The sequence below is a fragment of the Bombus vancouverensis genome, chromosome 11 (assembly GCF_051014615.1).
Source record: "Bombus vancouverensis nearcticus chromosome 11, iyBomVanc1_principal, whole genome shotgun sequence".
NCBI classification, from domain to species: domain Eukaryota; kingdom Metazoa; phylum Arthropoda; class Insecta; order Hymenoptera; family Apidae; genus Bombus; species Bombus vancouverensis.
In genome coordinates, this window is record NC_134921.1 from 6,876,889 (window position 1) to 6,891,390 (window position 14,502).

Genomic DNA, 14,502 nt, shown 5'->3' on the forward strand with positions numbered 1-14,502 from the left:
GTTGATGTTACAGTATTAAAATATCGAGCTTGGCAATCGAATTTCACGGGGTGTCACTCAAAAAACTAGATTACAGAAGAGATTGTTACTTCGACGTTAAGCTGGACGGTGAGGAATCAGTAAGTCCACCTACATGTCACACCTAAAACAACACCGCAACGACACACCATACACAGTGCATGCAAGCTAGTTATGCAAAAAAAAGAACAGGGCGCGTACAAAAAAGACAGAGAAAAACGAGAGGGGCAAAAAAAGACACGGTTTTGCAAAGACTCCGACGTTCGAGCTATCGTTGCGCTGGAGCGCAGACATCGAGAAATAAACGAGTCCTTGAAACTCGACGCAAGTCCTCCTCCATGGACTTGCTTCGACTAGAAGGAAAAAAAACTGTGCTTTTCATTGAAAGTGGAATTCGCGTTCATTCAGAAAAAAAAGGAAAAAAAAGAACAAGGGGAGAGCACAAAAACAAAGCGAATATCCCAAAAGAAGGATTTCGAAGATCTTCCGAGAGACCGCGCTCTGAAATTCCTCTTGAAACAAGTCATGTTACGTGTAACATTATTCCATCGAAAAATCTGTGATCCTCTCGATTCCCATGATCAAGTCTCGTTAATTGATTACGCTTCGTTAGGCTATTCTATATCAACCTATTCTATGTGAGAAGGGTTGGTGGAAGGGCTTGCGAGACAACCAAAAACAAAAGGGGAGATAAAACGAACAAATAGAACAGAACTGTAAAAAAAAAGAGATTGATTAAGAATTGAAACGAGAACGTAAGGAGAATCACTTCCACAAAACAGAACAGAACAGAACAGAAATCTTCGTCGACGGATGAATCGAATGACAAAAATAATATAAAATAAAAGAGAATAGACGAATGAATTAAACAAAAAAACGATGGAAAAGTGAGGAACATTTGAGGTGAACCAAATTAACCAAAATTAAATAACCAATCGATTAAATAAATAAATCCTTCTCTTTGGGTAAGAGAAACAAGAATAAGGTCCCGTTTCACCGGGCCCGTGCACCAAACCCGTCTATACTTACAACGCGGCCTTATTAAGGAGGTTTCCCTATAAACAGACAGTCTCTAATTCTCTCGATCGTCATCGTAATCCCCCGTGTATTAAGATTACGGGGGAAGGGGAAGGACGACAGAGTACAGAGAATTGGTCAGCCGGTCTACGCCGTAAAATCTCATCCGCGATGAGGAGGAAGTGTGTGTGTGGAAGAAGCGTCGTCGTGCGTGCGAGCGTTCTTTTAGCTCGACTCTTTGGGCTTGTTCTCGTCACCCGGACCATAGGTGAACTGGCCCTGTTTTCGGATGACTCCCGTGGCAGCCACCGCCTCCACGACTTTTACACGTAAACAAAGAGAACATCGGAGTCAGAGCTGATTGCCGATCATACTTCGACCTGGTGCTTTCTTTTCTTTTTTCCGTTTCCTTTCCTATTTTTCGTTTTTTTTTTTTCTTTTCGTTTCTTTCTTTCTATTCTCGATCTGAGATTTTAATTTTGCCAGTGGTAACGGAACGTTTTAACTTTTTTCCTTTTTATATTTTAGGTAGAGTCGTCGTTTTGGTGGAGATTATTGCGATTCATCGAATGAGGACTTTTTTTTTACGATGAAACGAAAGAGAAAAAGATAGAGAGTATGCAAGGGTGGACGGTCACGCGCTTGTTTACGTGTTGTTAGTCTTGCGTAGCATGTTACACGCGTGGATTTTACGTGATCAACCCTTAACTGGTAGCTCATAAGATTTATTTTAAGATTTTGGATCCAACCAGGCGGTTACTATTCACGTGACACGTATTTCCTTCTGTCTATTAATATTCTCTGAGCATAAACATTGAAAAATTGAATCTTTGACGACATGCTAGTGCAAAATTATCGAAACGATGATTTTCTAGTCCGTTCTTCGTGCAGTCGATAATTTTACAAGAGGAGGAATAAAATTCTTCCATATATACAAAATGAAATTAACCAAAAGTAAGATTTTTTTTACGTTAAAATATATAAAAAAAATTCACTATGGTAAATGTTCAAATACTTTTACGAGCCTCCGTATACAATGTCATAATTGCGAAAATTGTTTAGAAATTATTCTACCGTACCAGTTGAGGGCATTGAACAAAAAGAATGAACGATCCATGAAACATGATAGCTTCATTCACGATACTATCAAGAAGACGTTAGTCTTTTCACTTTGAGAAGTCTTTGTCCGTGACGACATCGTGAACGCATGCTCTAAACGCTTTTAATGAATATTAATAGTCGAACAGATGTCACGGGTAAATCCACTCGTGTCAGGGTAGTAGACAGAGCGCAGCGTGCACGAGGTAAGCTGCAGCTAGAATTATATTAAACGATCGTAGAGATGAGGATGAATAATAGAGGCGGTGAAACTGACGACGAGGGATGGTCGTGTCTTTCTGGTGGAGCGCAGAAAGGAAGTGGATATGAGCAAAGAAAAACAATATGAAAACGTGATTGAAACTAACGAGAACGAACGCGCCATTGTCTTGCAGAGGTTGATACATGTTTGCCGATCCATATATCGTCGCTGAAAAGAAATTCAATATAAAGGTGTCGTGCTTTCTGTACGAATATCTTTCACCGTGATACGTGTATTTTTCTTGATAGTTCAAAGACTGCTAGTTTATTTTTAATCTGCCAAATCATGCGGAAAACGCGCAAGTTAAAATAATAAGTTTGTAGGTATAGTTTAAACCAGCGTTGTTCGCGTTGGTGGAATCTCCTTTCTTCCTTTCTTTTTTTTTTTCTTTTTTTTTTATAGAACGTGATATTAAAATTTTTATAAGAGGAAAAGAAAAAGAAGGTTAAATAGGATTCTTGGAATTTCCGAGTTTATTTCGAACAGCGCTGATTTAAATAGAAGAAACAACGAGAGCAGGGTATATACAACGAAAATGAGAGATATAACTTCTCGCGCGTCATTCAGACGCTATAGCGTGCACACGAAGAAGAAGGACGTGCAGCGTACATCGAACGATATATCGTAATAATTTACAAGGCTGAGTATAGGTCTGCAACCAGCGACTAGCAGTCTTTCCAATAAAGAGTAACTCTACGTTCTAACACGAATCCATGCAACGGCTACGTGCAGCTAATGATACAACTACAGATGTGTTTCATTACTAGCTTCGAATGTCGCCATTGCTCTTTCTCGAGAATCCAACTCTCGATAACAAAAAAGAAAAAAAAAAAATGGAACAAAAGAGGAAAAACGAACGACGGTGTTTGTTCGCGCGTTGAAAAATACCAGAACGAATATAATCGTTTCTCTCCGATTTATTCTATCAGCTGAACCTTTTATCTATTTTCTTCTCTCTATTTTTCTACATCTTCAAGCAAGTAACGGAACACAGGGTGCGCGACGTTGGACTCGTAGAAAGAGAAAAGAAAGAAAAAGGGACGTGTGTACAATTTTGCGCTCGAGAAAAAGGTTGGGTTACCTCTTGGCTCGTGGCCGTAGTAACTCTCATGATGGGCACCTGAAGAGGCAAGAAGAAAGTGTCGAGTGTTAGTTGACGGAATTGGGGCTCGTTAGAGTTTCAAGTGAGCTAGAAACCTCGACCCAACCAGCCATGACTGAGAGGTGAGGATCGCATTGAGACTGTGTGAAAAGGATTGACAGTCGTGGACGAGAATAATGATGATGATATGTCGCGATCACCGAGCTTAAATAATTCTCTGTGGTAAGTAATTGACTGATATATGATTCGATGTCGTTGTCTAGATTTCCAGTCTGAGTCTATCGAAATCAAATCACGAAATACACAAAATTCCTCTTTTTACCAGCAATTAAACGACCCAATTTTAAAATACCTTTGAAATACAAATACTCTACTCGTCTATGAAGGTGTACAATCCTAACCAGGCCATTCTCCGCGATAATGAAACTCACGTAGAATATTTGTACTTGGTAACATTCTGCTACGAGATCCTCGATGATAATATGCGACCATAATCGACGCGTCACAATGAATATGATACCTGATGTGACGCGAGGTGTTAACGCGTCGACCGGTGCATCCGGTGCAGGGATCGGACGTGGCACTGTAGCGATCACTTGAGGATGCGTGGCCCTCCAGTAAGCTTCCAGGTACTCAGCTACGTGTTCGCAAGCTTCCTCCAGCTGATTCTCATCCAAGATCACGTCGAACATCTCTGTAGGACACTGAGCCAATTTCTCAGCAGCCACCATTTGTACGTTCAGATGTCTGATCTGCGACTTTCCACGCGACTTGATCAACCTTTGGAGCACTTTAGGTGACGAAATCTTCAGGTAGACGATCGTTGGCGCCAGGCTGGTCTTAGCTAACTGCGACGGATGATTGATGGTATCGCAGTCCAAAACTACCAACTAGAAATTAATAGTGGTAAGTGGACAATGTTTAGAAACGAGAGGATCAAATGGTTGATAAAGTACCTGAAGGGTTCTGGCAAGCTCAAAAATCCTCTCGATCTCGGCTTGAACCTCCGCCAAACAACTGCTCCTGCTCGTGGATCGTTCCATGATCGCTCGTTTTGATGGATTGTTCAGCAACGATCTCTTTGCCAGTGAAATGTCTGCCATTACCCTAGTGATAATTATTCTGAAATCGTAGAAACAAATATTTAGCCAGAAGTGCGAAGAATGGAATACTTCCTCGTGCAAATAGAATAATATTCGAATAATATCGATTTACAAAACATCCTTCGTTTCTTGTCGTATAACATGATAAAGTATTATATAAACATAATTATTCAAATAACATTGGCTCACAAAATATTTTTATTTTGTTGTTATATTGTATGATAAGATATTATATAAACCTCACAAAGACTAGCTATTAACTATGTAATAAATTTCTTCAATATTAGAATTTTATTCTTAAGGAATGTGCCAAGTATAAATTAATTTAAATTCATCTTACGTATAGCGTACCGTTATTAGTAAAATAACTTGCTACGAATTCAATAATTTTTAGTAATAGTAATGAAAAGAGCAATCACAGAAAAAGTATGAGTGATGGAAAAAGTCTATTTGCAGATTCGAATTCAGCATGCACATGTACATAAGTGTTACGGAAAATATGCAAATAGATGTTCAATAATTGCTCTTATAAAAATAATTGCTCTTCGACTAAGAGCTTCAACTTTAAAGAGAGCTTCGCGTACCTGCCTCGGAACCGATGTTTCAAATAATCAAACAACGCCTTTTGCATCATGTCCGTCACCTGATAACCTTTCAACGATGGACCGACCAGGACGACAGGCCTCATAGATGGTACAACGTCGTACGGCGTGGTTGTTTCCTGAAAGCGAGACGAACGAATGAGTCTAGACCGACTAAGAGGATGTCCTACACGCCAGGATCTGCCCCAAGATAGTCTCTCACTTACGTAGGACTTCGTGCGCACGGAATGCAACATTGAAAACATTGAAAACAGTTAATGGCCACGTCGACTGGAGACAGTATACGACCTACCCTCCTGCGCGGCCAAAGTCCTTCTCACGGTAATATCGCCATCTCATCGACCATCTTTCTTCAGCATTCCAAAGGCACTTTGGCCAAGCAGAGTCTGTTTTCTTTCTTTTCTTTTTTTTTTCTTTTTTGTAAACTACTGATCAACCTAAGCTATCAACGATCTCCTACGCACTAAATCTGTTCTCGTTAGAAGCCATCATTCTACCGTGTTTTCGGCAAACCATTTTCAGCAAACGGACCACGTGGTTTCATCAAGGTCAGGGCATCTTCGACGAGATCGTCCTCGTCATGGTAAAATGGTCCGCTAAGATCGAATAATTGTTACTTGATTATCGATCGATGCTAGAAATTGCTACTCACATCGACACACTGACGTATTGTATATGTGTGGTTAAAAAAGGAAAGAGTACAGGAAAAGGAACATTTGACACAGTTCGCAGAGCAGTCAGCCGAGAAATAATGGACTTAGACTTTAGAATAACTGCTTCTTGTTGGCGTAATAAATTGGCGGAAATTGAAAGTGGGAATTATCGGATAAACTCTCGGTTTGGAGAGTTACGAGTCTGAAAGCTCGATGCGCGTCCTCTGTCCTTCCTTACTTTCTTCTTCTTCTTTGATTCGACAGATATACACGATGCACAGAGACAGCAGGTATCCCAGTATCATACACACAATCGCATACTCACAGAAATAAATCTGCTAGTCCTCGCGTGGCCCACGATATTTTCTAGCACCGACAGATAAATTTAGACACGTAAGCCTCGTCCACGTCACCGGTTTTATCGAACGCGAATCTTTGCCAAACCGACGAAAAATTTTGATTGGACCTATCTAATATCCCATAGAGCTTATCTTCGTCCGTAAGGGTTGATGAGATACTCCGTGAATATCTATGGGATCCTTTTTGAACGTCTATAAAGTTTTACGCCTTCTTCGGCGTCTATAGAATCCTTTTTGCACAATGGCTGTACGAAGTATTCGTACACATTGTATTTATTACAATTAATTAGATCTACGTAATATAAAATTTCATGTTCATGCGACTACAAAAATGTTGTACTATGGACGTGAAATATAGGATTTGCTGAAAAATATTTCATTGAAATATAAGGCTATATTTCTGATTATAAGTATTTTGACACCTGCTGGTTTCACGTAAAAACGTAATAATTAATTTAAGTAATCAAGGAATACTCGATTTGAATTTTGTATTTCTGCAAAGATATCAACCAATATATATAGATAAAAGTTGTTAAATTTGGAAGAGTTATATAAGCAACATAATAAATTATAATAAATCTGAGTTGATTCATGTAGTTTTTTTTATTTTGTGGCAAATTAGATGGAAAACTTCAAAAGCTAAAAATTTGATGAAATTATTATTGTAACATTACATTATTATATCGTTATAATATTATATCTTTGTTTCAAATAAGACAGCGTTTCTTAATGTTTTTGGTAATTTCCTAATGATTTTTCAGATTTACTTAAGTGTCCTAGTACTCATAAACAGCGCTGTACGTTTACAGGATTCCTTCTGAACGTTCATAGGATCATCTCAGGTTCATGCAAACGTGGACGAGACTTTTGACTAGAAATATATACTTTCTCGAGCTGTCGACTACAAGACTAAAGACCCAAAGTAGAATCAGGCACGACGTTAGACGAGTGGACACAAAAAGGATCGAAATAGTCATAGACACTGCGATTCGTCGAAATCGTTTACCGGCTTCTTGAAGAAGTTCTTCCGTTTCTCCTTAGCCGGTGGCGTGGTCAACGTTGCCTTACCGCCGCGGACGCTGTCGCTGTCGTCACCTGTCAAGAAAAGAAATTGGATCGAATTAATCGTGGAAATCGATCCTTCCTATGCATCGTGCATCGACGGATGTCCCTCTTTCTCTCAAAGGAAAACTAGAGTGAGAAGCGATCGAATGCAGACTAAGAAACCTAGGGTACTAAATAAATTCGATGCTGTCGAATATGATTGTCTGGAGAGATCGTGGAAGCAACTACTGAAAAGTTCATTTACAGCATAGAATACTAAATATGACGTAAATTGACTGGGTCTGTGCGTGATCGTGAATAGAGTGGCTGTCGGCGAACAGGATCGATTGATCGTATCGTCGAGTCTGAACTATGAGGCGGGTGAACGTGGATACTAATATCAAGCGTGTGATCGTACTCGTGCGTGGGTCATTGATGAAAATCTCGAATTAGTATCTTTTTTACAATATGAGAAGGAGAAATTCTCGATCCGTAGGATCAGTGTTTAGACGAAACGTTTAACAGTAGAATTATTAAACTTGTTACAAGTATGGATCTTTTTCAGTTTAAAATTATTAAAAACATGCAGAAACTTTGGAAAAATTGATCTTGGATTTTATTCAGAGAGGAACGTGATTATTTTCATTATATCACTTTGATTATAATCATCTATGTACATTTTAGTATACGTTAACCCATTCGAGAAAAAAGTACATTTTCTCACAGGAAATTTTCAAGGATTGACATTTCGAAATTTCTATGATCCTGTTCGAGGATTACATATCTTTATCTCGAAACCAACGTCATTTCTTAATCTTATATAATACTCTCTGCAATACACGATTTTACTTCTAGTGACTAATAACGATAACACAAATACCTTCATACGACGCATAGGATGCGTCAGCATTTGATTTTACATCAAATAAATACTGGCATGTCCAGTGCGTCACCGGTTTCGAATAGGTTAAAGTAAATGATCGGTAGTTCTAGAGTTAAGAAGGCGGTCAAAGTACATGCAGAAATATTTCCAATGACCAACGCAACGTTAGCTGAATTTCCTATGATCTAACTCGCAGAACTCGATCATCGCTAGTCGAGGATTCACTCTCTTAACTAAAATAAAAACGGGCAAAGAAGAATGGTGAGAAGGTAAAGAAAGAAGCCCACGACATATGCGGTGTGGAAAGAAACAAAAGCTACTATAGTGTTTGTATATGTACATATACTTAGGGCCAACTTAGGATTCTTTCTGATTTTTAGTGTTCTTTCGTGTTTTCTTTCTCTCTCGTATATCTTTTCTGTCTCTCTTATTTCAGTTTGTATTTTTTGTACGACGAGCCGACGATCTCCCTCTCTCCGGTCTGTTTTCATTGTCGAGACATCGATCGGTCGAGAATTGCCGAACTGGTCGGTACACCGTGGTTTTCGGGGCGGAAAGAAAGAAGGACGTGCTAGGATACCTGGTGTAGGTGGTGTGGAACCACGTGAGGGCATACCACTCTCGCCAAGGTTCCCTGAAGACCCTCCACGTGCCGAATAGAGACCCTTTGTACCACGTGCAGCGCTCGCCTGCTGCCTCAGGGCCTCTAATTTCACCGGGGACGGGATGAAGCCGACGTCCGCGTTCTCTTTCACCAGCCTACCTATCCACCAATTGTTGTCGTACTTCTCCTGAAGAGTTTCGTGGACGATCGATTACTTTAGATCGTTAAGAAAACACACAAAAGATAAAGAACGTACCTTGATGTGCAGGAAGTCGCGGACCTCGAAGCTGATAGCCGAGCCATGGACAGGCGAATCATCGTCGACAGATCCATCATAGCTCACATTGGTCCGTACTGCAAACGCTACCGCTTTCGTCTGTATAATTTACAAAAACTTTCTATTAAAGCCACTCTATATAATTTAACATTAATTACAAGTTATACGTTAACATGTTGCCTACCACATGGTGGTTATTGATGATTACGTTCTTTACTAAATTTTTTATAATGATTAAAAAAGGATAAATCTCGTGGACTAATAAATTTCTAACGATGAGAATCTAAAATATACATATTAGGTCGTCCGAAAAGTTTCTTTCGTTTTATAAGGAAATAATGGATGCACAACATTTTCCGTTTTATATTATTTTATCGAATTACGTATGACCCATTTTATCTTATCAAAATAAAGATCACAACTTTTCGGACAACCTAATATAATATTCGCGCGATAGTCAAGATGTTAAAGAGCGCTTAAGAGCCAGATTCTCGTTAGAAAATTTTTCCCGAAGGAATATCAGCGGTAATATTTCGATAAATAAGCTAGTTTTATTGTTTACGATATCGACTTTTTTATTGGGTCGTGTAGCGTAATCCATTATATCGCAACGATACTCGTGCAACAATAATTTAAGCATAAAGTAAATGCCGATGAGATCACGGATGATCGGTACATTGTCAATGTATCATGTGACACATCGGCAAAGAATAAAAGCGTAATACAGTGATAGGGTGCTGTCCGCATTTGTTACGTCGTTCTACCACTCGAAGGTCGCGGCTATTTAATCAATATTCATTTATTGTTCAGCCGAAGGTGATTCGACTGATGGGCCGTGTATGCTGGCCAACAAAAGAGTTTTCATAATTCAGACATGACCCGCTCTGTTATTACTTGATCTAAATACTCGCCCTAATTCTGCGAAACTTCATGCTCGTACCAGGAAATTTATCGTTGAAACGTAGGATTAAGTTACATTCGAATGTTCGTAAATATATAAGCTCGAAGACTCGAAGATTCGAGGATTTAAATGGTCAGAAATTTTTTAATTCGCAAACCAAAAGAGATTTTAAAATTCGGTGGATCACAAGTGTGCTCCATTCTCCGTACTCTGCACTATTCAAAAGCCCGTTGATACAAAGTTGAACACAATTAGGCGATCCTGTACGTACACAGGGAAGAAGAGAGGAGTGTGACGGAAACATCTAGACAACCGATCCGATAATTACCAATTCACCGAGTTCGAACGCGTTGCACCGACTATTAGAAAGGAAGGTACAATTAAAGGCAATAGTATCACGGCTGGCAACGCGATATATTGCATTTGCATCTATCGTCGAAAACAAAGGATCACGAGTCGCTTAATTGGTTTCGCCAAGCGGTCTCCGCGTGCGAAATCTCATTGGTCTGGCGCGCTTATTCATTGACACGCTCCTCATTCCTCGGCGGACAACTTACACAGACTTGAACGTGAAGGCGGCGTCAGAGGCAATGACGCTGTTCGGAAGTAGTCGATCGATACCAAACGATTTACGAAAGACCGGTGGAAAAACAAGCCAAACGGGGGTGGAGGAAGGAGAGGTGAAACTGGAACATGCGAAAGATCAATGACTCACCCTGGCTTTTTCAAGTTGATTGAGGGCCTGCCTCTCCTTCTCACGACGCAAGCTCTCTTTCTCCTCGTCCAGCGAGAGATCCGAGCTCGGCTGTGAGTAGTTCGAGTCTGCCGAGCCCTGAAATACAAAATAAACTTGTTTAAATCGCGCCTCCAAGCGAAATCCATTATTACTTTCGGATCGTTATCGAATAGTTTCGAACCGAGTACAGTAACGACTCTTCCCTGATTTTGTGATAATAATATACTTCGTTTTTTCTCAGAGTTCACAGATTCCAAAAAGTGAATTTTCTCGTTTTATTTCTATATATACAATATGTTATTATTTTTACAAACGGTAATGTAAAACGTATTAATAACGTTGGTCGTTTTTTGATAATTTTAATATACTCTATTTTCTGTCAGAGTTCACAAAGATTCCAGAAAGCGAGTTTCCTTGTTTTGTTTATTTTATACGTCCAATATGTTGCTTTGACGAATAGTAGTAAAATGCGCGGTTGGTAAAATAAAAGTTTGAACGAATAGAATTTGGAAAATGGGAGACTTTTACGCTACCAGTTATTATGGTATTTTGTCAGTTCTTGTTTCACGGAATTTGTCAAACACTGGTAACTACTGCGTCACGACTCTGGTAAGATTTTTCGCGAAGTTCGTGTTCCAAGAACTACAGGGAGCCCGATGTTTTGCCCACGGAAGCCTTGGAGAAGTTCTCAAGGGCTTTGAGAGTCGGGGACCATTAGCTTAAAAAGAGAAGTTTCGTCGGTTCTGAAACAACCGTAGCCGTCTTTGCAGACCCCACTTCTTTGCAAATATTTTAACGTGCTAGTTTGCAACGGCTTGTTACTTGAATCGGTATAAACGACGAAATTCTTGTTTTGCACAATTTCTCATTTCATATTTGTTTTGATATCTAGTCTCCAATTTACTGTCGTATTTCATAAATTGCTCGTACTTCTGTCATAGGAACGTAACAAAACGCAATTATATACGTTCGACTTGGAAAAATTCAACGTTTGTACAAATAAGTGGATAATACGCGACTAAGTAGAGCGGACCGTACCTGGTCGGACAAGCGTATATTCATTAGGTACGTGTTTATCATGAATTTTTTTTATTTTTAGATTATGAAAGGAATTAAATAAAACGAAACAGTGCTCAGTAGACTGTCTAACATACAATGGTATGTAAAAAAGATTTGAATGTATGCTAATGTATACGAGTATCGCTATGTTTCATACTATGCATTGTTTATCACGCTCTATTCTGGGATGTACATTATATTTATGCATTGCTCTTCAATGTCAGTTATAATTCCATTTTGTAAAATCGTGATGTTTCTTCCCCGCACTGTATCTTTTAACTCCCTATGATAATATAATAACATCTTAGTTAAATTTATAAGTGTCAGTGCAACACAATGCCAAAAGTACGCGTTACGAAAGTGTTACATATACTTCACGATTAGTTCCGTGTGATTTCTAGAATAATCGCGTGGCAATTGGGCAAACAACACCGGAAATTATCCGCGACGAAAGTTAGGATTCTATCTATACGTTAACGCACGCTGCGCAATTGGTTGCGTCAACTCGCGGAACATCCTGCCAAACGTTTCAGGAACAGCTCGTAACGCAACCATGTTGGCGACAATGTGACAAAAAGGGATGTTGGACGGTCAATTAATTGCCCGTACGACGAATTAATTGGATCGATTGCGTCGAACGCGATGGAAGACGTATCGATGTCGAACGTTCTCGAGCATGAAGAGACCTGGAAATTCATCGAAGCGAGAAGACGCAATTTCTAACAATTTTATCGATTCCAAACCGAAGACGACATTGACGTATTGATCCACCTTTCAAAGTCAAAGCTTTTACCTGTCCTGTAATTAGATACTTAATTAAATGCAAAGGGTGCCCAGCGTGTGTCGCATCACTCGGGCGACCGTTCGATTTGCATTTCAGCATGGTGCATTCGGAGGCAATTTCGAATTTCGTTATATAGTATTAGACGGATGAAAGTCGAATTCATTTACAAAATGATTCCCTCCTACTTCCCCTCAGCCTTCCTCACCCTTAAATGGGATCTTTTTTCTGTCGTTCTCTTTCGCTCTTTCTATCGGGACGATGAGTTCATTCGGTCGGGGCTTGTAACCATGCCAACGGCCTTTACTTAATCGTCTCTCTACCTGTTCCCCGTGCGTGACTGTGTAAACTCGTCTATGCGTGCCACCACGACCTTTTTCGACCCTCCGGGGGATCACGAGGACTGGAATGCTCTCGAACAATCGCGTGTGACGAATTTTTAGCCAGAGCATTTTTGTGTCATTGGGTAATACGAATTTCTATATTGGAAGATTAAATTAAGATGATAGGAATTTATGGAAGAAGATAGGGGATGGATATGAAAATATCTTGAAATATACTTTCAAGTTTCTATGTTTCTTGTTAACTGAGTCAGTTGACTTCAAGTAGCTTCAGGCCACTGTACTAACGTGAATCTGTTATTTTACTCGTCTTAAAACGTCTTGTCGAGTTCTCAGCTATTTCTTGTCGTGAAAAGAGCAACAGCTACTAGGTAATGTAATGTTACTTCCTATTACCTTCTTGCCTCTCTAAACTAAGTTGACTGTAAATATATGCCATTCGGACATCCATTTTCATTTAACTTAAATGTATCTGAGCTTGCAGCGGTATTTTTCAAAATAAGGCCGTGTCTGCTCCATTTAAGTTCTGCATTAAGTCTGCTGAGTAAGTTTTTGATTACTGTCTTTCTAAAAGTACATTCAGCGTTATAAACGATAGTACTAAATTGTAAATTAAATCTGTTGATTAATTTTCAGACCATTGTCCTTCTAAAAGGATATTGGCCATTATGAACGCTCCAAAAAGATGAGAAATTAAGTTTGGGTACCTTAAATCATCCTTCTGAGCGTATGACGGGCAGATCTGGGTTAAATATCCACTCAAAATCAGATTACTCGAACTTAAATGTCTTCGCGTCAAATAACTTGACTCGTGTGTACACAAACTTCAAGTCGAGTTACCTCAATTGAATTTGAAGGAGACCAAAGTGGTAAACGATGGAAGATGGAAATGAAGTAAACGTTAAGTGTAGAAGAATGGCGAGGTAACGCAAACAAAGTACTAAAAACTCGACGCGGATAAAAGGAGGATAAAAAGAAGTCTGTGAATAGGACGAAAACAGCGGCTGCAGGAGCAACAGAGCATACTGGAAACGCTCGGTTTCACGCTCAAAATGTAAACCAGATCGATTTAGATTGCAACGTAAAGGATCGAGGCTGTGCAACGATAGCACGCCTGGCCGGTTTTATTTCACGCCAGGCTGATTAATGTAAAACTTGTATGACGCATCGCACGCCACGGAAAATCCTTTATAAAATCGAGAAAATGTATGAAGACGCTTCGTAGGCTCCACGCTGCTCCCTTGCAACTAATTTACTTTGTGTAAGGAGGCCGATTCATTGACACCCTTTATGAAACGTGTACGCCGTACGCGTTACAAGTATTATCTTCTTATAACCTTACCTGTGTGCCTGTGTCGTGTATTACAAAAAAAATAACATTAAGGTGAAAGCTAAAACGAGATCGTTTTTCTTCGGAATATAAACGAGAACGATCACCTTAATTAAATTGAGAGAATATAAATAATGATGTTCGCGGAAGCTTCAATTTAATTCAGTTAATTGCTACAAGTTTCAATATGGATATAATAGTTGAATACCATAAGTGAAATGAATACGATGAGTGACAATTTCCTTGTTTTATAGAAATTCAATATATCGTCAATCAATTCTGCACTAAACCTTTCGTTTGATTTTTAGATTAATTATACGTCTCTTTTATGA

The 14,502-nt window shown here is 39.4% G+C and overlaps 1 protein-coding gene across 19 annotated transcripts in view; it reads right to left on the reverse strand.

Moving 5' to 3' along the window:
* The window catches only part of Ca-beta (Calcium channel protein beta subunit), a 97,235-nt gene that overhangs the window by 8,381 nt on the left and 74,352 nt on the right, over positions 1-14,502 (reverse strand). For 13 of the 19 annotated variants that reach the window (XR_013059490.1, XM_076622598.1, XM_033350093.2 and 10 more), the window contains 8 exons: positions 10,639-10,755; positions 9,002-9,121; positions 8,722-8,932; positions 7,221-7,309; positions 5,185-5,321; positions 4,454-4,619; positions 4,018-4,387; positions 3,477-3,515 (listed from right to left, as the gene is read on the reverse strand). Coding sequence is in view for 18 of the 19 variants with exons in the window: in XM_076622598.1 (XP_076478713.1) it covers positions 3,477-3,515; positions 4,018-4,387; positions 4,454-4,619; positions 5,185-5,321; positions 7,221-7,309; positions 8,722-8,932; positions 9,002-9,121; positions 10,639-10,755 (1,249 nt within the window). In the remaining variant the exon portion in view is untranslated. Of the gene's footprint in view, positions 1-1,050; positions 1,356-2,501; positions 2,564-3,476; positions 3,516-4,017; positions 4,388-4,453; positions 4,620-5,184; positions 5,322-7,220; positions 7,310-8,721; positions 8,933-9,001; positions 9,122-10,638; positions 10,756-14,502 lie in introns of those variants that run through there. The other 6 variants (XM_033350100.2, XM_033350096.2, XM_033350104.2 and 3 more) reach the window with 4 other exon arrangements.